Source organism: Anser cygnoides, chromosome 5, assembly GCF_040182565.1.
Source record: "Anser cygnoides isolate HZ-2024a breed goose chromosome 5, Taihu_goose_T2T_genome, whole genome shotgun sequence".
In the NCBI taxonomy this organism is placed as follows: domain Eukaryota; kingdom Metazoa; phylum Chordata; class Aves; order Anseriformes; family Anatidae; genus Anser; species Anser cygnoides.
Genome location: NC_089877.1, coordinates 34,758,493 through 34,786,392, shown reverse-complemented (window position 1 = coordinate 34,786,392; position 27,900 = coordinate 34,758,493). Strand labels below are relative to the sequence as shown.

The 27,900-nt window shown below is 40.8% G+C and overlaps 2 protein-coding genes across 5 annotated transcripts in view; one reads left to right on the top strand and one right to left on the bottom strand.

Moving 5' to 3' along the window:
• The window catches only part of CSTPP1 (centriolar satellite-associated tubulin polyglutamylase complex regulator 1), a 94,393-nt gene extending 76,540 nt beyond the window's left edge, over positions 1–17,853 (bottom strand). For all 3 annotated transcript variants that reach the window (XM_066998774.1, XM_048065305.2, XM_066998775.1), the window contains exons 1-2: positions 17,703–17,853; positions 8,334–8,436 (exon numbers count right to left, since the gene is read on the bottom strand). In XM_066998774.1, the coding sequence (XP_066854875.1) occupies positions 8,334–8,436; positions 17,703–17,748 (149 nt within the window). In that variant the 5' untranslated portion in view covers positions 17,749–17,853. The remainder of the gene's footprint in view (positions 1–8,333; positions 8,437–17,702) is intronic.
• Positions 17,852–27,900, top strand: part of LRP4 (LDL receptor related protein 4) — an 89,402-nt gene continuing 79,353 nt past the window's right edge. The window contains exons 1-3 of one of the 2 annotated variants that reach the window (XM_066998731.1): positions 18,083–18,097; positions 18,216–18,298; positions 21,359–21,460. The gene's annotated coding sequence lies outside the window, so the exon portion shown is untranslated. Of the gene's footprint in view, positions 18,098–18,215; positions 18,299–21,358; positions 21,461–27,900 lie in introns of both variants that reach the window. The other variant, XM_066998732.1, reaches the window with a different exon arrangement.

The following is a 27,900-nucleotide window of genomic DNA, read 5'->3' as shown; positions in this document are numbered from 1 at the left end:
TTTTCCAAAGCTCCTATTTTCTCCTGCATTTCTACTGAATCCCCGGTGCCAATTACACATTACTAAAACAGTTTTCTTCAAAACATTTACAGAAGCTGCAGGAAATCCAATCCTTACGGCAAGTGACCAAGCATGACAAGAGATTACTCTTTTATATACACATTGCAGATTGTATGCAAAAGACTGTAAATAGACCCACTACATCTGTTGTGGATAAGTCACTATTTGCCTCTTTTTCCAATATATTCCAACCCAGAGTGACTCAGCAAGCACAAATAAGCCATTTTCCAGAATGATGGAGAAAGATGTTTTTCAAAGTGATCTCAGCATTGAGTGTTTACTTTGCACTGCAGAAAGCTCTGCTCCAGAGCTTCCCTCGGTGGAAGACAGACAATACACGATTCTGACTCGAGGGCCCTCTCCCTTCTGCAAGAATTCAGACTAAAGCAGAGCAGAAATATATGTTCAGAAATGCAAGAACAGGAGAAGGAAGTAAGCGTCAAATACCACAGATATTAAAAAACAGTACACAGTTGGTGAAAATAAAATGAAACAAAAGACCCTGTAGCGTCCCAACAGTAACACAATGATCATCTATAAAATACCCAACTGATGAAATAAATTATGGCAAAATAACCCCAAAGAACTCATGTACAAGAGGTTCCCTAAAGATGTTCTTAGGAACTGCAATGACTTACACATCTATTTTGTTGCACTGCCAAATGCAGACAGCAGGGGTGGACCAGGGAGTAGGAAAACTGTATCACAAACCGAATGTATAAAGTTAAAATTACTTCTGTTACCTCCTAATCCACATGAGTGTGATCAATTTTCAGCATATTGTAGGATCTCATCCTTTTCAATTACTCCCAAAATTATTCAATCTTGTTCCAAGAATAAATTTACACATTCAAAGTGTATTAGCAACAGTCTGATATTAACTTCCAGCTGGGATCATGTATGTGTGTCCAAATTTGTACTAGTAACATTAACATCTACACCGAAAATCAATAAAAATTTGGAAGCATAAACAGAATTATGACCTAAAGCTAGACAGAGGAAAGTACATTCAAACCTAGCCCAGAGAAAGAGCATAAACAAAGATAACTCAGATACAAATCATCCTAACACACCATTTGCCAGGTTTCTGGAATTTACCTTTTGGAAAATTTCAAATGTCTGTTTTTCAGGCTCATTAGCTATCAACACTGCTTATATGCAATTAGGTTTAACGATCATTGAAGGCATCTCAACTCTATGGCAAACGTGTTGCCTTTCAGCATTCAAGGTTGTAAGAAGGCATACACATACACCCAACTATATAAAGGTCTTGTATAAGGCAGGCAGTCCACATGTGCTGCAACTATTCTGGTAACGATCACAAAGATATAGTTTCCATGATGTAAAGCAATAGTAAGGAAGCAAAGACTGCACTGATGCACAGTGAATGCCTACCAGAAGCATCACGATCCGACCACACTGCATATAAAAGATGCAATTGCCTCTCTTCAGACAGCAAGAGCAGAGTGCAGCTCAGCTATTTAGAAGCGGAGGCTCACCTGTAGAGAAACTACCCTGTGCTGCCACTGTGCTGATATCAAGTGCTAACATTCCTATGTTATGGCATGTTTTCTAGATTCTGCTGTCATCAAAACAGTATTATAAGTTTCCTGAGTGGAATATATTATCATACGGAGCATCAAACATAAACGTTGCCTTCTATGTTCAATGCTATGTTGCTCTTCTGACTAAAAACTTCATGTATTTTTCCTGCTAACCAAAGAGTCTCTTTATGATATTTCCCCTCTCTTTCTTTGTGAGGGTTTGGATTCATCCAAGCATCTGCTCACCTGTAAGATTCTCAAGTATGTGGGGAAAAAAAAAGTTACATTTTCTAATATATTGGCAACAGGCACAAGCTTCAGTGGGAATCAGTGTGTTATTCCCATTAATATATGCATTTTTTCCAGCTGTTTACTCAACAGCAGCCATCCCAATCAGCATACTTGTCAGGCTAGGACTTGTTGCAATGTTTGTTGCAAAGAAACAACTCTGGGAAAACTGGGACTTCACAGAACCTGCCTGTCAGATGAAGATACAAGTACTGTTCCTGCTGTCAAGCAGTTCTGCACTAAAAACATCAAACTACAGGCAATCTACAGGCTCTGGACAAAATTTGTGTAATTTTAAATGACAAATGATCTGAGTTATCCACCCTCCCAAATCTTCCATAGCTCTCATATGAAATGTATGCCCCTTACTGTGTAGGCAGGTGGTACTGAAATCCCTTTTCTTCTATGGCTTGGAGAAACTTCGATTACAAGAAAGAGAGACTTCCCATTCTAACAAGTCTCCTCTGTAGAGGCAACAAATGGACTTTAGCAGAAAGGCTTTGTGTCCGTTAACCACACATCTGTGAGTGTAGAAATATGCAACTATTATAGGCTCCCCAGGAAAATTTATCACCAAATTCAGTCCTGCAAATCTATCTGCTCTCCAGAAACAGACATCAAAAACATCTCGCTTATAGTAACTCATTCACGTTAGCTGCAAAATCTGCTCCTCAGAGTGCTTGGCACGAGTGCTCTCTCTCAAAATGCATGTGTTCATTCTCTCTCCACTGATAACTGAAAAGTGAAGGAGGGACAGGCAGCACTTTTCTGTAGTGCCCTAGGGACCAAGGGATCCCAAGCAAGAGCCTGTCAGGAGCACATCACCCCAGCTGAGATTTTCAGCCCAAAGGGCTGCTTCACGGCTGGGTCACTGACAGCAGCAGCTTCACACCTATCACACGGCTCACTGTAGTCTTGCACTCAGCATGATAATTTTGTAGTTTTCTCTCCAGAGCAAAAGAATTGCAGAAGTCCTGAGAGCATTTGAGGAACGCAGGAAATACAATCTCATGAGCTATTGCAAAAAGAGTATGAGAGAGCTTATCAACATTTGCTGTAAGAACCTGAAAGAATTTTTACCTGCCAGATGCTGAGTTTCTCAAAACCAAAAAACACAGAATGAGGGGGAGGAAAAAAAAAAACACAAAAAACACCTTCCCCACCAACAAACAAACACACACCCACCCCAAACAGTCTTGCCAACAAGTTCTAATGACGACACTCTGCTGGACTCCATCTCTCAAAAAGGGAATCCCGCATAACCTGTCAAAGCCCTAAGGACCTTCTCACTACTATTTTTGCTGTTTATACTACAACTGTACAAAGCATGGAGACAATGTTGTACAGTGCTGCATGCTGTAAAATACAAGCAGTACAATATAATTTCTGTCTTGAAGAGCTTACACTATCCTTGCAAGCAAGATAGAACAAGTTACTGTGAAAAGGGAAAAGATACAGTGCAGATGACAGCAAGATGACGATGATAAGGCCTACGCACACAGAGGGCTGAAAAAAAAACAAAACATATGGCTCTAAGTTAGCTCTAAGAATCTCTCTCCTGTTTATAAGCAGATAATTCAGCTTATTTCCAGTTGTCATTCAGTGCTGCCTTCACTGAGTGGCTTATTTCTCACGGGCATCCCATCTGTCCCGTTCCTGGCCCTTCCCCTCTGCCTCTTCCATTCCCCCAAGGGTACTGAGACCATTTTAAACAGGAGGACATTGTTTCCTCTATAGTTTTATTTAGATAAAGAAAGGTAGATGTACAAGACTGAACAAGCTGAAAGTTTTTTTCTGATAACAAAGCTGGTGTCAGTGCTATTGCCAGAGGAAGTCAAAAGAGTAGTATCACAGTTGTCCCTAAGAAATGAGTTTACCAAATTGTTCTAGCCAATCCAGGGAGCAGGAGAAAATGAGGTACCTTCATTACTATAATATTTCTCACCACGATAACATCTTCCTATCCAATGGTCTCAAGCTATATAGCACTGGCAGTCCTGTTATTCTGAACTAGATAAGTGTCCCTTAGTGTAAAAGTGCTCTACATAGCGCAGACCTGGGATTTTGAACTAAAAGTCCATGCCAACCACACAACCGACCTAAATGCAGCATCCAGCCCCCACTCACAGCAAACACACACATCACAGACAACTTCTCAGATAGATATTATCAAAGCAGTCATCAGAGAGCACATGAATGGCCACAAGATCCAGCAGGGACACTTCAAAGTAAACCCGGCTGAAACATCCTCTTATATAAAAAGGGAATCTTGGACATCAGTTTGCAGAGCCCAATAGGGGCAATGAAGCATCTGCAAAACAACAGCAAGATGCCTTTCACAATCGTGCTCCAGCTGGCAGGTAGACCCAAAGATATTGCACCATAAACAAAGGAAAACAATAAGTGTTCTGGGAGAAGAACAGAAAAAATGCCTTTCCAAAGTCTTGAACAGAGTAGGTCATCTACCTGCAAACTGGAAAAGTTTCAAGCACACTGTTAGCACAGAAGAAAAACAATAAAGTACTAATAGGAAGCCTCTTGGTGAAGAAAAGTTTGTGCTGCTTCTTCTAGCTGAAGGGAAATAAACACACAGCTTCCCCTTAAGATCCCAGAAAACTTGAAGCGGGACACGATGCGCATTCCCTCTGAGAGATTAAATCCATTAGCACGGGGGCCCTGCTTTTCTTCAGTACAAGAACAATCAAGAAAACAGGATGATAGATAATGTATAGGAGGAACATGTCCCTTTAAGATATGTTGGCACAGAAGATAGGCTGGAAGAAGTAAAGCAGCATTAGTCCATAATTACACAGAGGGTTTTCAAGAGTCTGTATTTCATGGAGATTCAAAAGCAGAGCAGAGACTTCTTGGGTTTGTTACGAGCAAATACCAGTAGCATTTCAGCCGATCTATAAAATTCAGACTAGTCCTGAGAGAGGAATAATTTTACTCTTTTAGCTAAAAGATGTGGATTAATTCACAGAAGAGTGATTGAGCCCTGTTCCTGTAAGAGTCGGTAGTGAGTCAGGTGAGAGAAGCCTCAAGGAACTCTCAAGATTGAAAGCAGATGTCCACATAATTGGGACAAATGAACAATTGAATAAAGTGGGCGAAAAAAAATATCCTTAAAGACTAAAAATATTCTGGAAGGGGAGCTGTAGAGATGAGGGTCAGCCCTCTGCAATCAGCAATCAGTGCTAGGCAGTGAATAGCAGTGGAATACATAACCAGTCTCGTTTCCTGAGCTAAGGACAACTCATTGACTGCAAAACACTTACAGCTCGATCCATACAAAGCTATATGACCACCTAGTTTTCAACTCCGAAATTTCACTCGAATCATCTAAATCCCAAAACCGAGTATTTTCTTAACAATTATCCATAAAAAAGCTGTTGTAACTGGTACAAAGACTTGAAGTGACTCACGGTAAGGCAGAGCATTGCAACGTGTGATGGAAAGGCCATGACTGCTCTTCAGTGGTGAATCCAGTGAGGGGAGGGTCCATGGAACACTGCTGGGTTGAACAGTGTGCCCTCTGAAAAGTGCTTGGAGAATATCTAACACACTAACTTCACATCCTTGACACACTAACTTCATTATTTCTGCAAAGTTACAGAATTGTATTATTTTATCCTACACACACTTGAAAAAAATTACTTGCTTGGGCCTACCTCCTAGCTTTCTAAACTCTTGGCTTAGCCTGTAATACTAAGCGAACACCGTGCTTTCCTTACTAACGTGAAGAATTGGACACCTAATAACAAGCTCCTTTATCTTAAATCCTTACAGCGCACTTCAAAACACAGACACGCCAATCCTCTCCTGTAGAATAACCTGGAACAAGCAAAACACTAGAACATTACAAACAAACTTTAGGAATCTCACAAGTTATCTTAGAGTTCTAAGGTATTAAGGTTAAAAAATAAAAATCAAGATCATGCTGACTTGCTTGGCAGAGCAATACAAGCCAGTGGATCTGAAAGTATAGCCTGAACAAACGCTGACAGTTGGGTGGGTGAGTAGAATTCTACTGGGCAGCGAGGGCACACCACTTAGCCCTGGGAAACTTCCTATTCTGTCTACCTCCATAGTTCCGATTATTTTTTCTCCACCTAAGACAGATTCACACATTCCATATGCTGTGAGTTTCACAGCTCTCCACATCATAAAGGCTGTTTGTACTTTGGTACAGGGACACAATGTCATCTGTTAAGCTCCAGCTATACCACATAAAAAAGACAGAAAAAAAAAAAGTGAGAAGTTCTAAATTACTCGCAGAAAAAAACGTGCCATCTTTTCCTGTCCTTCAGAAAATCAGAAGCTCCATGGAAAACTCAGTGTGAACACAAAGCCATTGTAGAATGTCATACCTTTGAAAACAAAGAGGGAAAACATGAGCTCCAGTCAATCAGAGGGTTGTGCTCCATGCTGACAGTTCTGTTTGTTTGTTACAATGGTCTGGAATTACTATTTATGCTTTCAGAGGTGGAAGAGGGATAGGAAGTGAAAAGGTGGTGGTTATCAGGTCATGATGAAGAAATACTGTAGAGAAGCAACATCAGCAGTTTTTAAAGAGTGTGGCAGACCTCTTTGACCACCATTTAATTTTTGAAGTATATATGTGCAGGAGTTTGGAAAAAGCCCTGAGGTGTCAGCTTGAAAGCAGGTGCAAACCAAACCTGATCTGGATAGATGTCTGAATGAAAATTTCAGCTAGGTATTTCAGAGCCACCTTGCTTTCAGTCTTGGTAAACAAATCCTGCCGAGGGTGGAGGTCATTATAGTCGTGCTCTTTATCTTTAAGCTCTTGTTTACTATTTGTTCAGCTGATTAATCTTGGTATTACATTCTGTGGAAAGTCACCTGTATCAGATGGAGTATCATCATTCCCAATCACATGGTGTGCACAGATTGTAACTTCATTTGTCCCCAATACCTGCTCTCAATGATTAACTCTCCACAACTCTCACATATCAATGACTGCTACCACTGCAACTTGCTCAGAACATGGAAGTGCACTGCAGGGAAAGGTTCATAGTAAAACATAACAGCCTTGTTCAACTGTTTTATTCTTCTTGATTGTTCCGTGTAAATGCCTTTATTACAGAAGTGTTACATGGGACTTCCAGATCTTGTAACAGGGACAATTCACTCCAAGTGAAAGCTGGAAGTACTTTGTTGAGAACAAAAGAGATAAGGTACTACCAAAAAAACATTTTCTTGTTACAATGCCACCTACCTAAAAGACTTGTTCTATAAACAGAAAAATGAGATAGCCCATATCTTACCTCCTCTGCCAAGCATGGACAAAAACACACTGGTCTTGAGCAGCTTCTTACCCTGTCTCCAAAACAACTTGCTTTAAAAATTTCTACTCAGACTTGCTGCATAGTTTATTTTAATTACTATTTTACCAGTGAGAATCTCTGATATCTCTAAGTTTAAAATACGCATGGGGCAGGGAAATACAATGTAAGTTGTCCAGACAACTGAAATAGCAAGTTGGATCTCATTTGGAGGTTAAATGGATGCTTCAGTGAAAAAAAAAAAAATATCTGGTCAGCTCAGAAAGAAAGTTGTTCCTGTGCTTTGAAATTCTCTTCCACAGACGTAGCACAGAGTTTTGTGAAATGCTCTGCACGTTGATTTGTCTCAGCAAAAGTTAACAGGAAAGGAAGCAAGCAAGCAGGTTTTCAAATGGGCAAGGGACAGACTGAAACATACCAACTGCAAGCACACCCATTACCAAGAGATTTTTTAATGAAGCTGCCTGGAAGACCTTGAAATATTGTGTAAGACAGTAAGTTCGCAAAACATACAGTGATCAGCTGAGTCAACATCAACAATGTTGAAGAACAGCACAGTTTCCCTCCCCCCTAAATCCTTCCAAATTAGTAGGAAGAGATTATCTGTGCTAATTATTATGTTCCTTTTAAGGACTTATACAGATTATAAGGGAGCAAGAGACATTCTATTAAAGCATTCAGCACAATACCAATCACACAAGGAGACAAAACAGTTCAAATTTATGCTCAGAAAAAGAAAGAGTAAGTGCTGCTGAAACCAGAAGCACTCCCTGCTTTTGATAGTGGCCAACAGCCCTGATTAAGCCAAGCACAATTTGTTTTTGTTTTTTTTTTTCCATGCTTTTAAAAACTCTCTTCCCCAAAGTGACTGCTTCACATGGAGGTTTGTAACAGGAGAGGTACTGAACTCCCCAAAGTGACTGCTTCACATGGAGGTTTGTAACAGGAGAGGTACCGAACTGTACGAAACCCATGCACGTTTCTGAAACATGCTCAGGCAGCCCTTGGCTAACCTAGTGAAATCCAGCATTCACAATATAATCAGCATGTGTCCAGCTCCATTCTCCATGTACCCTGCCTGTTTCCAAAAGCCCCCCTCAGGCTGCCCGTATTGGCAGTGTCCTCATGTACTTACTATTCAGTGAAGAACCTGGCAATGCCATACTGACTAATATCTTCTCTGTTCTCCAACAGCTGGCTCACTGCATCCTCCATGTACGTGAGGACATGTCTTTGAGCTGCAAATAAAAGACAGTAAGAGAGAGAAATTAGAATACAAGGGGGCCTGCAAAGCCCAGAGCCAGACCAGCCTCGCTCTGTGCCTTACAAAACAAGCCAATAAACATTTGCTCCCTCAGTTAGAGAGCAGAGTCTTAATTCTCCTAGATATGGATAGTAGAACTCTTGACTTAAATCCTGCTTTCATTCCTGGCTACACAGAGGTAGTCATTAACAGTGTGGACCCCCCCCCCCCTTTTTTTTTTTTTTTTTTTTTTTTTTTTTAAGTCCCCTGAGATTCTGCAAGCGAAGGAAGTTGCAGATGCGATGGAGTTGTCTGCCTTGCTGGAAAATGCTTATTCCTGATCTCTGTTCCGAGTCACAGCCATCTTTCCTATACAGATCATCAATGCTGTATCAATGGGGTTGTTGCAGAGCTTTACATGTTCCCCACCTGTCCCTGCTTACCGAAGCCAAGTAGCTCTAAGGTTGTTCTGTAAAGTTTTTTTCCTAAAGGTGCAAATAAAAGTACATCTGTTTCCACACAAGCATCAATGAATGTTCTTGGAGTGGCAGGTGGGGAACAGGTCTCATTGCCAAGAGAGATTTACATTGCTCAACAGTCAATCTCAAGTAACTGCCTAAACCAAACGTAAGGAGATTTCAGAAGAGGCAGATCTGCCACCGCCCAACCCCAGAACCCCGCTCACTTATAAGACTTCTGAGTTAAGGTAGTTTGGTACAAGGCAAACCATTTTGCTGCTTCTACAGGGGGCAGACTCTGTACAAGTCAAGCGTTTGCCAGGGAGGAAACAGCGCAGATTTGCCACTGAGAGCCTTTGATGTTTTTGGCTGGAAACCAACTCGGAGCAACAAAGAGCCGAGGCTGGGGTGATGCGCCAGCTAGCAAGCAGAAGACTTTCCAAATCTACAAGTTCAACAATCAGAAGACAAGTCACAACGAACCCAGGAAAATCGTTCCTAACCTGGAAAGCGCACAAGCCCTGTTCCCAAAGCACACGCCTCCATCCTAAACACGTATGCTACTGCACCTTTGCAAGTAGTGTCGTGTCCTAAAAAGAGCAGGAGAAAACCCTTAGGGGATATAGGAAAGGCAAAGGCTGTTCTTGCTCCTTGCCAATCTATTCCAGACTTGGCAGCATCATCCCCTCAACCAGCAACTGGCCAACCTCAGACCCACATCAATATTCTTCAACCCATTTTAATTTGTGCTTAATATCCTGGTAAGCATCAAGCCTGTGCCACTCGATACACAGCATGGAAATCCCTTTCATCTTAGTGTGGGGCAGGTGGACTTCAAGAGAGGCCCGGAAGTGATTATTCCCAGTGGATACAGTGATTAAAAGTATGTATGAACATTGATTGCTATCAGGGGATTTCTCTGCCTAGAACACTTTTCAGGACAATGGCAAAATTGGTTAAGCACACCCTGGAAAATACCTTGCAGCTGATAGCAAAATGGTGAGCCAAAGGTTCAAAGATATTATCTGGCACTAAAAGATACAGGGCGTAGCTTTATTTAATTATTTTAATGCAAAGGAATAAATTTAATTTATGTGAGTGATTAAAGAAAAATAGCTCTGCGCACCTGTGTCCCCTGAGGGAGGAATGAGTCGTGCAGCTCAGTCACAGTCTTAAGATAACAGCAACTGGGTAACTTTATTTCAGCCCATCCTTCCTTCCTCTTCATTATGCAGCCCATCTTACACCCAGAAACCGTCTTCCCAGGCCCCTCGTGAGCTGTCAGCGGTACCAGGTTAAGCCAGGAAACCCTACAAGCAGACAGCCTTCCACTCACATCCGTCTGCAACGCGTTCCTACTCAACTGCAAAACCATTTCCTAAACTTTGTGGGGAAGCATACACACCTTTTGTTGAAGGGCCCCTATCAGCGAAACACATTTTTGTTATTTGGCTTGTTTGGAGTCATTAACCTCTCCCCTAAAAGTCTAAGGGAATAAACAGACATGGTCCTACAGTGCTGCACAACACAATAAAACTGACCTTTATAACAAAGACCTTTGAGTCTGCTCCTGGAGAATAACTTAACTTTCAGCATGGAATTTCAGACATTTCTGTCACACGTAAGTGTACGCAAATATGCACGGGTCACTACTGAATACAGTCACTGGACAAAGGATATTTCTGTTAAGCTTTTTGCTGCATGGTCTCTGGATCCTGGCAAAGAACCTCTCTCCATATTTCCCAGAAGGTAGGTAGGGGAGTGGGGGAGGGAAGAAATTAGTGAGCAGAGAAGCTGAAAGAAAATAGCACTTGCAATCTACTTTAGAAGCCTCTCTCCTTGGCTCTTCGACTACTGTGCTGTTTTCCAGGTAGCACAGCTCACAGTGCCAAACCAAATTCCAGTTCTGGCTTCCTGTTCTCTGGCTGCCTAGTTTCATGGAACGGTATGAGCAGTGTTTTATAGCCCGACCAACTCGATCCTACACAAAAAAAGTCATAGAATAAAACTTAATTTGCAGGCAGGTTCTAGCAGGCCAGAGAGGCAAAATAAAATGCCAGGAGTCTGGTTATAGCAAAACATTAGTGCCATAATTTATACAAATGGTACTTTCCATAACAAACACTGGAACCATACCGCAATGTTACCTATTTATGCAAGCACAGAGTTAAAAATCCATGGGGTCCTGTACAAAACAAACATGATGATTCATAGGTTTTAACTATGTTTTAGATTCTTTGAAAATCTGGGGAGATGGCGTATTGGTACAGTCATTGGTCATACTTTTGAAGTTAACTTTGCAATAAGGCAAGAAGTCCAAATCAGTATGCAAAGACCAAATACTCATTCAACAATGCCATTACAGCTTGCTCTCTCTGCTCATTTCCTTCCTGATAGGACTCCGGTATATTGCAGCTTCCATGCACATTACCTTCATCATTTATTGTTTATGGCTTATTCCAACAAAAGATCTTCTCCCTGCTCATACAAAACCTTCCTAGGTAGTGGATCACGCAACCTGTATTTGCTAAGCTCTTCCCCAAACATGCCCACACCCCACCATCACTCCCGTGCTCAAGGTTCAAAGTGAGTTTTGGAATTAAGGCACTTTGGCTCAAAACCAAGTTCAGGGTTGAATAGTGGCTGTTCAATCCAAGCATGGCCAGACCAGGTCATACAAGTTTCCTCCAGCTTACAAGAAAAAGGCAAACAAGGATTACATGCACAGTCAATCCACATTCTCTGTGTACTCTCCTACAACAGTTTACACGATCCCAACTAATTCTCTTTAGCTGTAACAGTACCCAATCATGTACCAAAAATAGTCCTTTTCTAAGTCTGTGAGTGACTTCTTTCAGTCTGCTTATGAGAACAAACAGTCCTGATAATCTGTAACTTGATGACAAAATATGCTAAGTACAAGCATTGATACTTGAAAAAATCTTGAAGGAAAAGGAAAAATGAATGCAAATAATACCAATACATGAAACAGAATATATGCTTTGAAATTCTCAAAGTCAGAAATTCAGGAGGAAGGAAGGAAATACACGTCACCTTTAAGTAATGATATTGCATATATGTATTTTTTTATTATTATTTTATTTTTTTAATTACCGGTAGTGCTCAGGAACCAGGAGGATTAAGACCTTACGTGTGCTGTAGTACTGTTCACAAGGGTTGCGTAACACCTACTTTAGCACACACTGGGAACATGATCAAGTTAACCGTGCTGCTTCTGCATATTAGCTACGTACTTTTACAGCTTAGATACATTTCCCTAACACTACATTAATAAGAAGTTTCTCTTTCCAAGAAGTTTGCTTTTTCTTAGAGGCATAGAGAAAAATAATACTGAAAAGAAAAACACCAGCATGCTTACCAAAAGTGCTACTGCATGTCATAAACAAAGGGAATAGGAAACATAGGGTGGCCAGAGGATGCAATAAAAAGAGCAGCAGAAGCTGCAAAGAGAAAAATAAAGTGTGCCAAACAAGTTGAAGGAAGACTACGATTGGAAGAAATTTACACAGGATAGTAAAACACACATCAGGACAGGCCAGCAGGCATATCCTGCTAAAAGAAGCAGCAGAAAGAGCCCTACAGCAGAGGTAAGCCTTACCGAATGATCAAATCAGCTAGCTACACTAGTGCTCAGCTCTTCAAGAGAGATGCCTTCTAATGGAACATGAACTCTCTACCAGAGCAATTTCTAGAGTAGGTTTTCTTTTTTTTTTTTTTTTCTTTCCCTACCTGGTTCATTCCTAGCATAGCAGAATATTTTGAAAAATCAGGAGTGAGAATTCCTGGATAATAAGACCAATTTTTATTAATTATTTGCCTCCTCCTCGACTAAAGTGGTGAAAATACACACTCTTCGATGCAATTAACGATATAATTTATTTCAGTTATCAGAAGTTCAAAAGCATTGCAAGCTTTAACGCACTTGAAATATTTTCTGCATTTTAAATCTCTAAGAGTGTACAAAGTATCAGCTAAGTACACTTTCCAAATTTATTCTAAATTGGTGTTTAACTAAGGAGCCTGCTGTATTACTGAATTTTGGAAAGAGACATCTACGATAACACCAAACCAGCTGCGTGCAAGGAACAATAATGATGTGAGAAGGAATTAGCAAGGATACAAACTGCAAGAACAAAATAACAAATTCTGGAAGATTTTCCAGCATTAATGGTCTTTCAGGATGCTATTCTTAATCTCTTCAGATATCCCCAAGGAAAGGACTGAGCAAGAGAAGTATGTAAACAAAACAATCAACCTAAAAGCTAAATCACCATACAGCTGTGGTTCCTTCCAACTTGGCAGTAAAATTTCCTACTAACCCTAAAAAACGGGGTTAAAGGACAGAACGTGTGACAAAGTGCAAGGAGACCTGGTCGGACCAGAGATAAACACTACGATGGGAGACCCCTATTCACGCACCCCTATTCAGGAAAGCATGCTAAAAGGCAACATGACACATTGTATTTTGTACGTTTAGAGTTTCGTAACTGCTTTCAATAACAACAACAACAAAATGTTTCAGTTTATAGATTAATGCTGACCATAACTGAAAATTTGTTTCGAACAATTAATCAGCATATTAATTGCAAACCATGACATTACCCTCTTTCAGTTTGCACACACATCCTCAGACCACACACAGACCGACTTCGCTGCTCAAGTCCCTCCAGCAACCACCTCCTGTAAGACACAGTACAGCTGCTAGGAATCACCACCTCTTCATTGCAAAACTGTTGAGCTATTTAAAAAAATACAAAATAAAAAAAATCTGAGTTTACACAGTGCGTTATTAACACTGTGGAAGTAATCATCATTCCAGCTTGTTCTAAGGACACTAAATAACCCAGTGGCTCCCTAACTCTTCAGACTCACATGCTCTCCAGTTCTGGAAGTCTCCCTAGCTCAGTCTCACATTTCCCTTATGCCCTTCAAGCTAAAGTGGAAGTCCTGAAGTGCAGCAGCAGGTTTGGGGACGAAACTGCAATCTTTTGGAGAAAGTATTAGATGTTGGAGAAACTACTAGTATCTTAGAAGATTCTAACGTATCATTTTTACATTCAAACTTTAATGCATCTGCGAGGAAGTCATTCATACTCCATGTTATAGACATCCCATCCATACAACAGAGCAAGAAAGAAAAAGAAGGAGAAAAAAAAAAAAAAAGCATTGCATTGTTTTAACTTTTTAGACCACAAGCTTTTTCAGCCAGAGTGCTTCACACAAGCTTGTCAAATACCTCAATGAAAAGGAGGTTCAGCATGGGCTGAGATGTCTGGATACCAATGTAAACTATATGTTGAATATGCTGGTAAAGAAATTGTTTGTGCTCAGGAAAATTGAGTTGGGAAGTCCAAGACTGTTCAGAAGAAGAGTAAACCCTGGGCGTGTGCAAAGTCTCTGCACAACTGAAGTTCTCTGCTGGAAGCTGCCATTGGTTTTGTAAAAGCACCAATGCCATGAATGTTCTTTCAATTCATTAAGCTCAAGACCTCTTCAGAGAGAGATGAGGAAACAGGACCATGTTTCTGGCACTCAGTAGCCCCATGCTTTACCAAGAAGGCATTTCCCTAACAGAATATTTATGTTCTTACATGTCTTATGTTGGCAAAGGAAGAAAAGAAACAACATCCTGGAGTTGGCAAGTGAAAAGCGGGAGAATGCAGGGGAAAATAAAAGTTCAGAAATTTGCAATAATCTTCAGCACTTTCTTTATAACAGAGGAGGAGGGGAAACATACAATTTGAAGCTTCAGAAGACAGCTGCATGAGTAGAACAATACACTAAGTGCTCCACTGCCTGCTATAAATAACCAAGCAATCACCAGTTATTAAACCATAATGAGGAAGGCATGGAAAAGTGTCTCAAATAGGCCTCATTTTGCCTACTGTAGTTCTAGTCTCATCCATCAAATGTAAAACACATTTTCATCACTATCCCCAAACACTAAATGTTGTTTACTCAGTGAAAACGCTGTTTAAAATATCCTGCTTGTTACAACTTCTTCGCTGTAGCCTTTCTGCCAACTTTGCAGACCTCATTTCCTTTCCTATTCTCTCAATTCTAGTCACCTCTGTTCTTCTACCTGCTGTCTCACAGTCACTATGGCATGAGTTTTGCATTTTCCAGGAACTCTGCTGTACCAAAGATTTGCATTTATTTTTCATTTTAAGTGAATGTTTGATTCACTTCTTCATGTTTATTTCTATTTTAACTCACAACTTTTTTTCCCCCCCTTAGAACATGTTCAACTGTGTAGTACTCTTAGCATCCAAATTGGACACAAAATATATATATTTTTTTCATATTTAAGGTAAAAGTGAACACAGCAAGTAACACTAGGTTATTTTGGCCACTCATTTTTATTTGTTTGCCTATTTTCAGTTCTGAGAAGGGAGGGAAAAGAGGTTAGGTGTAGCTCACCCATTCCAGGCCAGGAAAGACCGAGTGCCATCTGATCTGGGAGACTCAAAGAATACCTTATGTGGCAGCCTGGGGCAACACAATTTCAGAATGAAATTACAGAATGTGAAACTTGTTTATCACAGTTGCTTACAACCCCACATCAGACAACAATATTAACCAGACTTCAAGGTACACAACACGACAAAGCCAAACAATGGCGATTTCAGAATGCTAAATAATGCAGAAAACTAAAAAGCATCTTATAAAAACAGTTTTTATCAATTCCCCACTGTGAAGACAAAATTCATTCTGTATTGTGTGTGAGCAGCTTGGTAAGTCACAAAGTCTCGTGAAGACAAAACAATTACTCTTGATGACATTTACAGCCAATGAAAATACCCCTGCGTAGCAGACGCTTTCTCTCTAATAGAGGACAGATTGTAACTTAAACAGAAGGACGTGCTATGTGATCAACACAACAAGCTCTTATACAAGCTACTGCTCAACCTGCATGCTCATATGTGTGTCTTCACCTAACCCAAATGTCACAAAAATTTAGAAGGGTTTACAAAATGAAAAGGGAATGGTAGATTAGCAAGTAGAACAGAGATAAAAGGAGGCTCACTTTAAGTAGGCTAATAAAGCTGCTTGCACCGCGCAATATTACACACCTCTCAGAAGTCTCACTTCTCAGCTTCAGGTGTAAAACAGAAAACTGGCTATTTCTCCTTACTCTTTAAGATTTTTTTAGTCTGCCTCCTAGATTGTTTTGACTGATTCAGTCCTTACTGACAAATTTCACACGAGTAAGAGTTAAGTGCCGATTTCATTAAAAACAATTAAACAAACCTAAAACCAAGTTGGCTCATTAAAAAAAAGAAATTTTGCAAGTTTCAGCCTAGAGCAACTCTGTGGAAAAGTTATGAGCGCCTCTATTAATGCGTAGGTTGAAAACGCTGACGTGGTGTGATAGAGTAGTACACAACTGAAGGGTGTATTTACGTGGCATGCTGTGATATTGTTCTCAAATACCTGAACTAGCGCCAACATTGAAATCAGTAGTAAGAACTTCACCGAAGTGGATCTCCTGAGAATCATCCTGAACTGAGAACTAAACCTCCGATTTCTGCCTTGAGTTTCCTTAACGCAGAACAGCATTGTGGTCACGCAGGGGGATGCACAAAGCATCCCAGTAACTGTCTAGTAGCAAAAGCACGAGATTCTACTCCGAGAGGACCTACGTCACTCCTCTGCTTAACCACTTCAGCTCTCTTTCTTGCCATGACTCTGAAAGAACAATCGGATCCCTACTCGTTGACACCAGTGCTAGGCTAAAGAAACCAAGTTCTTTTAGCCTCCCCCCTGCAAGACTGGATTTCCATTTACTGGAAGCTAGCGATGTTCTCCTAGCCTTGTGCCATTCTGACTTACCAGAGATGGCAAAATCATGGTGGAATATGTGCTACAAACCAATAGATGACATTTCTTACATTTTATTGTATAAGAAAGCTCCGGTAAGTTATGTATATCTTAACAGTTGTTACCAAACAGTATCTCGGGCCTAGAAAGTGGTGGCTGAAGAATTTCCCTCTTAAAATATTGACTTGTACGCATTCCAAGTGCTTACTACTTGCAATTCATCTCCTCTTTAGCAATTAAATAAAGTCATATTGACTTTTCTCCACCATAATTATTTTTCTTGACATACTAACACCTAATCCCTTTGCTCCTCAGTTTACTGGAACATCGAGTCGTAGTAACACAAACTGCTAGAGCTTCAAAGTTTGCAGTCAGTAAGGGAGCAGCTGCTTTATAAGTGAAAAGATTTCCATTTTACGGGACACAGATCAGCAGGAAACATCACCTTTATTCCAGAAGAAAGGCTAATGCCCAAACCGCCTCAGGACCTAGCCCAAACCACCTCACAACCTAAGAGCAGCACCCCTTCTGACGTTGCGAAACGAGCCTAAAATAGGTTTGCTCTCACAAAGGAGAGGGCAGGTAGAGGACTTCCAGCAGTCCTCACAGAGGACTTCGGATGGGCTACGGGGGGTCATTGCAGCAGCACCTTGCTCCGTGCCACCCCCACAGCCCAAGGATGCGGGGAGGAGGCGGCAGCCCACCTTCCTCAGCCCAGCCCAGCCTGAAGGAAGATGGCACCCAGGGGAGCCCCTGCGTCCAAGAGGAGCCCCGCAGCCCCCCAGGAGGCACCCAGAGGGGTGCAAGAGCCCCGTTCCCCGCCCGTAAGCCCCGCAGCTGCCCCCTCGCAGCCGAGATGGCGGACACAGAGCCCCCCCCTTCTCGCCTCAGGGACTCGCCGCTCCCCCGGGCGGGGAAGGCAGCGCACCGGGCTGCCCCGCCGCGCCGCCCCGCTCCTCACCCAGGTACTCGGGCCCCGGCAGCGAGAGCCGCTCGGGGCTCAGCATCCTCCCGCCGCCGCTCCCTGACGGCTTCCGCCCGTTTCCAAGGCTCCCGACGCTCAGGGCCCGGCGCTGCTCCTCCGCTGGCCCCGGCCGGGAACGAGCCCCGCCGCCGCCACCGTTCCGGGCCCCGCAGCGCTCGGCCGGGGCCGCCTGCCCCGCCTCGGCCCCCGCCCCAACGCCTGCAGCGGGGCCACGGCGGTCACCCTGCACCCGCCCGGCGCTCGGCACGGGCCTGGGGCTGCGGGCGAGGCTGGGAGGCCGTGAGCCGCCTCAGGGGAAGGAGCTCTGGGGGGAGACGTGACGGCCCGGCCTGCCCTGAGGAAGGGGCTGGGGGTGACATGGCGGCCCGGCTGTGAGGAGGGGGCTGGGGGTGATGCCTGGGCGACTGGGGACTCCTCAGAGGGAGAAGGGCTGAAGAGCCAAAATGGCATGAGGAGGAACGCGTATAAAGTCATTCTGGTTAAATTTAGGTGGGAAACCAGAAGGTGCCTAAGACCAGGGAGCTGCTGGAGGTTCTGGGCTACAGCTGTGGGGGAAAGATCCAAATTCGAAGGTAAATGGAAATAAGTTACTGAAGGACGTTGCGCAGCAACCTTGTTCCAGAGAGCAAGGCCTGAGCAGGGTGACCACAGAGGCCCCTTACAGTTACATTGGTTTGTCAGTACTGCTCCATGGCTCCCAGACTGTTTTGTGGCAGCCCTGGTTCTCCAGAGAGGAGGGAATGGGGAGCATCAGGCACTGCCTGTTACTCACAGGAAAGTAGAAAGTAACAGAAAAGTTCTGAGCCACAGGGCGCTCTCTGCTCGTCTGGGAAGTTCTCCTGGGACACAGGACAGGCAGAGCTCATCGCATGGCAGGAAGCAGCTCTGCTGGGTGCTTTTTCCACAGAAGCTGATGGGGCTAAAATTTCCAAATGCTTTTGCAGTTTCTTGCGTCAGCATTAGAAAACTCCCAGCCCAGGATGTAATCCCAGGAGTTCCAAAAGAAGAACTGGGAAGTGTTATGTTTTTAATGACATGCAAAAGAACAGAAATTAGATAAACCACTTATATGTGCATGCAACCTGCCTTTATTCCAGAAAAGGAAAATGCTGTTGCTGTTGGAAACTCAACTAACTTCTACTCAAAGTACAGCCCCAGTTAAAAAGAGCAAATAGGATGTTATAGATAATCTATTTAAATTCCACATTCCCTCCACCACCCTGGCCCCCCCCCCCCCCCCCCAGTTGCCTGGACCTTTCTGCTGTCTTTGTCTTGTTCTGTCTTTAAAAGAACATCTTAGATATAAGTATTTGAAAGCTGAGTAGTGAGAATAATGTAGGAAACAGACTGAGACACCCCAGTATGAAGAGCGATTGGATAAAAGTTAAGACTGTCTTAAAGAGGATCATTAAACATATAAAATGACAATATTATTGAAAATTATTTGTTACAATGAAGTTCACTTTAAAATCCACGTGTCCAGTTTTGCAGTTTAAGCATTTAGTTCTGTGTATTTAAAGGCTATAAATTTAAAGAAGAGAGATTTTGATACCAGATAAAATCAGATTGTAGAATACATTGATGCAAGATATTTTTTGAGCCAAGAATTCAGCAGAATTTAGAAAGGAAGTAGATGTTTTTACACAGAATGAGAAAATACGGGATTATGTTATTACATATAAAAACATATGGGGAAAAAAAAGAGCACAATGGCTGGAGGAACATGAACTATTGTACTTCATGGTGAAGCCAATTATCTGACTAACGAGGTTTTGGAAAACATTTTTCCTAACATGAGGTCTATTCCATAACTGCTCGCTTTAGGGTTTCAGGCACTTTGCAGTGAGGTATCTGGTTCTAGGCCACTGTTGGAGAGGAGACAGAATTTCGTAGACACCCTGTGATCGTTAGGTTTAAGAACACAGTTCTTGTGCTTTTAAAACTAATGTCGAGATCTGTTTTCACAAGCAGTCCTTTACTGTCATGCAGGCAGTTCGACTGGTATTTAAAAGCCAAATCTAGATGGCTTTCCTATATTCCCAGTCAGCTGTGCTGGTCAGAGCTTTCCGCAGGTTGTTCACTGTTTCTTTTTTGTTCTTTAACCCATTTCTGTAAAACACTATTTCTCCTTGGTCAGTTTCTGGAGCACTCCTTTACAAGATACTTTTAATGTCAATTTTTAACAACTACATTACAATGTTTCTATTTTGTATTTTCTCTGGGATTTTTTTTTTCTTCTTACAGTTTGGTCTCTATGGATTTGCACTGTGTTATTTCCCTTAAGCTAGCTCAGGGAATCCTTTTGGACACCGAGCGCATTTGTGGTTGTAATAATGATAAGTTTCAGTAGTAGTGGCGCCTGACTGTTAATGACTCGAAGAAAAATATATGAAAACAAGACGTAATTTCTGGAGCCATTTATAAACTTCCCTGTTTACTATAATTTCTTTCTGGGCCTGCCAGAGCCAGGATTAGGTGATAAAACTGATCAGCTGCAGCACTCACCTGTTCTCTCATGCTTGTGACCTGAAAAGGAAGAAATGCTGCCAGCCTGGCCATGGGTATTGCTTCCCCATATTCATCTTTGAACCCAAGACTATTGTGTTTTAATAAAAAGCTCTTTTAAATTGAGAAGGCTTTTCTGGATCAGTGGAAAACATCTGCAAGTTTAGTAGCTGCTCCAGGAAGAACAGCCCTCTAACAGGAGGTTAATGTTCTTTTGGACCCAGCTGGAAGAATGACAATGAAAAACAGTAGTTGTCTCTGTCAGCAACTCCTCGGTAGATAATCAGGGGTACAGGTCTCACGTTAGGACAAACATAGGGAGTAGACTGTCAGGGTTACCATCCACCCTGGCAAACATGGTGATGCTTACATCTTTTAACTAGACGTGCTGAGTTTGCCTACCAGCATTTGGGAATCCAAATCAGTCTTTCAAGAAGATCAGCTGGACTACATTGATATATTTTATGAACACCGCCTTTCAGAGTTAAAGTGACCTTGATTTGATTTAGCTTAATTCACTTCAAAGTCTGGTTTTGGAAGGCTTTCAGAAGTCATACCTTTAGGTAAATAGGGGTAATTTACTGTTATAAAAGACCATGTGTTCGCAAGTTTGAAAATAGTCAGTGGCATAATTTAAATTATATCATAAAAGAAAAGATCTCTATTAGGTTATGATGCATGGACTGGAAAACTCCTTCCTGTGTCAGTTTTACAAGAGTTTCTCATCAATTTAGCTTAAATCAGATTTCTCTTCTCCATTCCCACATACTTTGCACTCAGTGTGTTAATTGTGTTGTTTAATCTTTGCTGTTTTTATGATCACTCTTCTAAATGATACTATCAAAGTTCTTCTGATTATTTTTTTTTATTAGCCAGAGTTCTGTGAGACAGCTCCGCATTTAGAGAGATTATTATATAGAATAATAAACAGGACTAGATATCAAGCAACAAATTCCAGAGGGAATGCCTTGTTTTAAACAGACTGAGTCATTTTGTCTGGCTTCTATTAATTTTTCTTGGAATGAAATATTTTATTTACTTAGAATTTTAACAATTGTTGCTAAAGTATTTACAATAAAGCATAGTGGTATTGGAGGCAAAAATGTAACTTTTTTTTTTTTCTTCAGGAAGCAGTTGGAAACTGTTGCTTTAAAGGTTATAACCACAACATACAAAGAACTAGGTTGTGGGGAGTCTTCAGTCCTGTTCCAGGTCCGACTTGTATTCATGTAAGCAAGTTTCACAAGAAACACTAGGAAACTGTCTCTAGGCTTTCTTGTTTATCTTTTGAGTGTCCAAAGCATTGTCCTATTTTAGAAGAGTTAGCTAAGAGCCTATACTGTGCAGGGCTTTTGGGGATTTGGTAGTGCTTTGTATTTTTTGAGGTCTTCCATATATTTGCCAACTGAGCTTTACCTGGTACATGAGAAACAATAAAATTGCTGGTGGGATAACAAAACATGTTTATCTGAAGACACCTGAAAAACAAATCACAGTGAGAGGAGAAAACACTGAGTGAAAACAGTTGTCAATTTTTATTGATGATCTATTGTTTTAGGCACCATAGCAGAGATAAGTTTTGAAGGGCAATCTGAAGGAATGGGGAATAAGATCTTCACATACTATTGTTTATGTAAATTATTGGAAATCTTGTAAATGAGATTAGGATTCTATTATGCAAGACATTTGAAAAATAATTGGTGCTGCAGCTGGATGATTCATTTATGAGTCAGTTGCAAACTCATAAAAAAACTCCCAATTAATTTCTGATTTAATAATTATATGTATGAATTATGATCAAACTCTCTAAACACATGCACTAAAAATAAGATTATCTTAAATAAAAAGGTCAGCCAAAACCACAATGAAATTATGTGATGAAATCTGTATTTTCATATTGTTGATTCCTCAGGAGACATTTACAGAGAAAGATCCAGTACTCCCAGTGCTTATCCTGCTCTGAGCCTCCTCATGCTGAATGAACTGTGTATCTAGTTTACAGTCAGCACAACAATTAGTGCTGTCACTGTTCCCTAATAAGGTAGTATTAATACTAATTTACCTCTGCATGTAAAACCTAGGTAACCAGATGGGTTTTAGATTGTTTTTAAGGCCAACAGATGTTAGAGAAATGAGATTCACAGTTTCTCACCCCTTACATCTGCCACAAAATGAAGTCTAGAAACAACATTGTGTTTTCCAGCTAGTGATAGGACATGATGACAGCAGCAGCTCTCTTAAATTGCCAGCATTTGTACCATTAAAAGGGCTTAAGTTTGATACGTGTACTTATACCTGGAATTCTTAAGTCGAGTATATACTTAACTGGTAAGGTGTCATAAGCACGCAGGAGACTACGCTGTGAACATAATTTATTTCTTCTTTACTAGTAGTTTACCTACTTATCCTTAGTCTGGATCACTGAGATTTTGTCTTGTTCCTTGAACTGGTGGACAGAAGAAAGTAAGTAGAGATCTGATGTAATTTTGAGGTCTCTCTATGTTGATAAACTTTATGTTGATAAACATGTTCACCGAGGATTTAGGTTTAATCAAGTTGTGAGATCCTTATATTTTAAATGTAAGTTCTTAGAGAAAAAAATGTGAAACATTCTTCTACTTGTTGGACATGAAAGTAGTTTTAAATTCTGGACGATCTGCTTATGAGAAGAGGGAATATTATTATGACAGGTTCTGTGACTTATGGAGGCTACATCTTCATTTTAAAATCAAGGGTAGCTGTAGGTGGTATGGTAGATTCCTGTCATGTATTATATGCGTTGTCCAAGTTTTAGTTGTTTTTGAGCTCGGTGTTAGTAAGCAAATTTGGCTTTTTTTTGCAAAAGCAAACTGCTGAAAGACTCTCCTTCAGTTTTTGTTCCCATTATCTCTTCAGGAAGGAAAGGACAACATCTTTAAAAATACTTAAGTGCCAAGCGAGTGACCCTTCTCTGCTGGAATGCCGCCGCACTAATGATGCAGAGAAGAAAAACAGCCATTTCTGGCAGAGTTTTCAGGATCTCTCATGCCAAACAAAAAAGAAAGTCTAAAATGCCTGGTAAAAATAAATATCAGTATGAAATTCTGGCATGGAAAACATTTCTGACAGCCAAGGCTTAGCTCATCCTGGGGGGTAACTCAAGAAGGCCTGCAATTTTCATTCTTCATTTCTGCTCATTGAATGTTCCTTGCAAACTTAAGCATCTAGACCATATCGTCTATTGGTCCAGGTGTCTGCGTGATAAAATACGTAAATGAAGCCGCGTGTGTGTGTGTTTACACGCACACAAGAGAAGGGACAGGTCTGTGTGGAAATGAGCTGTTGCTTCCTAGGCTGAAGTGAAGCAGTAACTCTGACAGCTGGACTGGACAGCTCTTATGGGAAAGGGACATAAATTCCTCTCTGCAGTACAGAGACTTAGCACATTCAAAATAGTCTGGAAGTAAGTAAGACAGAAGTCTTACAACATCTACAGAGAAGATCAAATGATGGAAACAAGGAAAAAAATAGCAGAAGGAAGTGGAAATGATAGATTCATTAAAGTTGTGAAACCCTTGCAAAAGAATCCTTAGTTCTACTTTTTAGGTACATGAAAGAGAGCCCCAGTATTTATTAGGGCTGTTGTGAGAGAGCACTGCAAAACATTGCAGCTATGCAAGAGCTGAAGTCAGTGTTCTTTTTAGTGAAAGCACACACTGATATGCCAGTCATTCACGCAGTAATATAAGATGACAAAGTGAAGAATGTTCTTTCCTTTCTGTTACATAATACTTGAGGTGTTTTCAGGAGTAACAGCTTTGTGGAGTCACCAAAAGAGAAGATAGAGACCAGAAGATTATATAGTGGTTGGAGAATTTAGGAAGAGATATTGAGAAGCAATAGATGGGAGATAGAAAAGGTGGCATGCAGATCATTACCGAGGGAGAAGATAAGCCAGAGGAGACTGAACCAGCAAATTAAGATACTAAGTTTTATCTGAGGAATGTATTTAAATTTTGCTTTTGATTTGCTGACTTTATTGTGCTTGTTTCTAAAACAGAAAAATAGATTGACCATTCTCCATTTGAAATTGATAACAACATGTAAGATAGTCAGAAACTCTCCTTAAGGCTCCAATTCTTTATACATTAAACTTTACACAGTGCAAGCAGAGTTGTTCCTTGAACACTCCTGAAGTTTAGGTATGCATCAGAGTTTCCCTCAAACTCTGTGACTAGAGTACATTTCTGCTATTTACTAATCATATTTGGTATGGTCTAAGTTATGTGAAAGAGAAACCTGCAGTCTCTGTGACTAAATTTTCACTGTGCATCAAAAGCGTACTTCTGTGCTTGCTAAAGTCCTTCAGTTTCCATCAACTGTGCTGACCTAGATTAAAGCATAAATGGAAATGCAATACACAACCCCCCATTATCTAGAATTCTCAGAATATTAATCTTGGGTGAATAGTATTAAAAATATAATGCTTAAGTATCCTAAAATTGCAATGACATAGATGTAAGTATACATGGCTGGGAGGGAGATTGGACATGTGTGTATATGTGTGGGCAGCTGATCTCAGACTCAGGAGGGTGTGTACAACTCTGGGATCTTGCTCCCACCTGTGCCTTTATTCAGGTCTCACTTGGTGCTGGTAAGAAGCAATTAATTTGTTCCCTCATTCACATTTATCAAGAGCTAATATGAGAGAGGGAGAGGTGTTAAGAGGCGTCTCTGATTCAGCCACCTGATAGGAGAGCAGATGGTTGACATGCAGTATCTCTTATCAGAAAGGCTCAAGGGTTATATCTTGTGCATGCTGGCAGTACTTGCCTAACTCATCATGCCAGTGAAGTATTAGAACTGAATCATCTTCAAGAAAGAAAACACTCTTTATCTGTCTGTCTACATTTTTACATGTCACTCATCTCCATAGTGGCTGGGTTTCTGCAAACAAGAAAGGTTTGTGAGCTGAGGGAAAGATCTGTTTGTGTCTTTCACATCTATTCCCATGGCTCCTTGTTTCTCTTGCGTGCCCAATTCAGGTACTCTGTTTTTTTGAGGAAGGAAAACTCAGCCCATCAAAGCTATTCCTTGTACTGAGATGTAAGGTCACCTTTCTTTCTGATTGTGTGACTGAGTTCCACCACAAACCTTTTATTTGAACTTGGAAACTATTGATTACAAACCACATTAAGAGCCTGAAATCAAAGAAAAATACTCTTCCTCAGTTCTTTGGAAAACGCTTTTCTATGCATTCAAGAATTAATTTAGGAGCCACAACTTGCTGCTTATCCATTTGAATGTGTTTGGAGACTAAAGGTGGTTAGGCTTCTGCCTTCAAACCGAATTCTTCTACTGCTAGCTTTTAAAAGAACATTTTCCTTTTATGCTCTTCCTTTTTCTCTTCTTTTTTTTTTTTTTTTTTTTCTGTGCCAGAGTCAAGGTATTAAACTGTGCTCTTCCTAAGGCTAGGCCACAGGCTACCTTTGCAATGTAGACATTGTGCAAGGCCTGGGTAACTGCCATTTCACTGCGGGGAGGAGTCCAATCAGGAATAGAAGAGGGTGTATTTGCATTATTTTTACATAGAGGATGTAAAGGAACTGGCAAAAGAAAGAGCAGAACCAGCTTGCAGGACACCCAGGAAGAGCTACTATCTCAAACAAAACATGAAGAAAGATTAGGTTTGTTTTTTTTCTCCTGAGTTTGAGAGTCAACTTACTTGGGGCTTTTTGAACCCCTCCATCAAGTGTCAATAGAAAAATAAATAAAAGGGTTTTCAGATGAATCTGCACTTGGGTCATTAAATTACGTAGTGACTTTTGCAGGATTCTTCATATCTCAGCTTCTGCGTGTAGCCATTTAATGTAACATTTAGTTTTGCTGTTCTGCACTATAAAGTAGAATTAATAGTCTGTTAGATGGTCACAAATTTCCCCCAAATAAACAGGAATTTGACTGTTTAGAAGGCAGCAAATAAACAAAAGGCTGAGAACATGAAGTAGTGCATAAGCTCTGACTTGTTAACCTGAATTTTGTTTTGTTGCAAATGAAAACAACTGCGGTAACACTGAAGAAGACAACATATGGATGACTGTTGTCTTCAGAGTAAGTGGCTTCAACTTGAAAAAAAGCATAAAGGACAGCACTGACAGGACTTGAATGTTTATGACATCTAAAAGGACGTCTGGGTTCAAAGTAGTGGTGCCATTGCTAGAAAAATTCAGGAAAGCAGGAAAGGCAACAAGGGAAAAAGTGATAGCATAGCATAAAGTATAAATCAATGCTAACATTTCATTTAATGTATTTAACACAGAGACCGTCATTTACAAACTAGGTCACCAGCAGTGAAAGCTGCAGGCCCCTCAGCTCTTTGGAAACTCAAACTGTTTCTTTATATGTACAACAGTGAATTCTTAGGCCCAACTGCATATCTGCATCTTCCTCCATATGGGTAAAATCTTCGTTTTTATCTTACCGGGCATTCCAAGCTACAACCTCTTTGGTTCACTAGTGACACTGAAGAGGGAACTGGTATGGGTAATGTAGCAGTAGAATAATGATAGAAATTAAACGGGCCATTGGAAAATCCCAGTCCGACGGCACTGAACCTGTCATTTTATCTTGAATGTGGAGCTCAGTAGGGAAAAACTTGTTATTTTCCTGGATTTTCTGTTTAGGTAAGGAAGCCCACTAGTAAAGCAGAATTTGATCAACCAAAATACAGACTTTGTATTGATCATCCCAGTTAGAATTTTCTGAGTTATGTCCATTGTGGAACTGGAGGTTTGGAAGAGATGCCAAAAGTCCACCTAGTCCAACCTGTACCACATCAAGATTAATTATGACAAGGCCACCACTAACAAGTTTATCAAATTTTGTTCTTAAAAAATTCCAGTGGAATTGATTCCACAGTGCCCCTAGACAGTCAGCTCCAGTGTTTAAAAAAATGCTTAGTTGGAATGCTGATTAGCAAAATCTTTTAAGTATTTCTTCTCACAAATCAAGTTGACTCTTTCATGCCTTTCAACTGGAGCCATAGAGAATAGCTGATCACCATCTCTACAGAGAGCTTTTATGTATCAAAAAGCTGCATCTACTTGGAGCTTTTATTTTCTTGACTAGGCTAATCTAATTCCTTCAGCTTTTTCTCGTAGCATTTGTTTTATAAACTTCTTGTTCTTGTTGTTATTTTCTTGTTTCTCTTCAGCTGTGTTTGTATTTCTAAGGTGTTCAGCTAAGATGAGACACAGTTTGCTACTTGGGGCTTCAGGACCATGTGAAGTTTAGAAATCAAACAAATTGTCTTCCTTGTGACACACCTTTTAATGCATTCCAGAATGAAATGCATTTTTTGGCAGTGGCACCGCACTGTTGATTTATACTGTTTGTTATACGTGTAACCCTAAGATGTGTTTTTGCTGTATTTCTGACTTGTCAGGAATTCACAATGTTTACTGATGTCTGTTTCTGAAGAATAATATTTTACATTTCTCGTTACTGTTTTTTTCCTTGTTGATTTTTGGGCAATCTGTCCAATTTGTCAATAGCATTTGGGGTATCTGATCTCACCCTTCCTAGTGTTTGCATCCCCTGCTGTTGTTTTGAGATTATCAGCGTTTGTTTAGTACAGATATTCAAGCATAAATATTGTGTTACCTAAGCTGTCTCTGAACATACGAAGCAA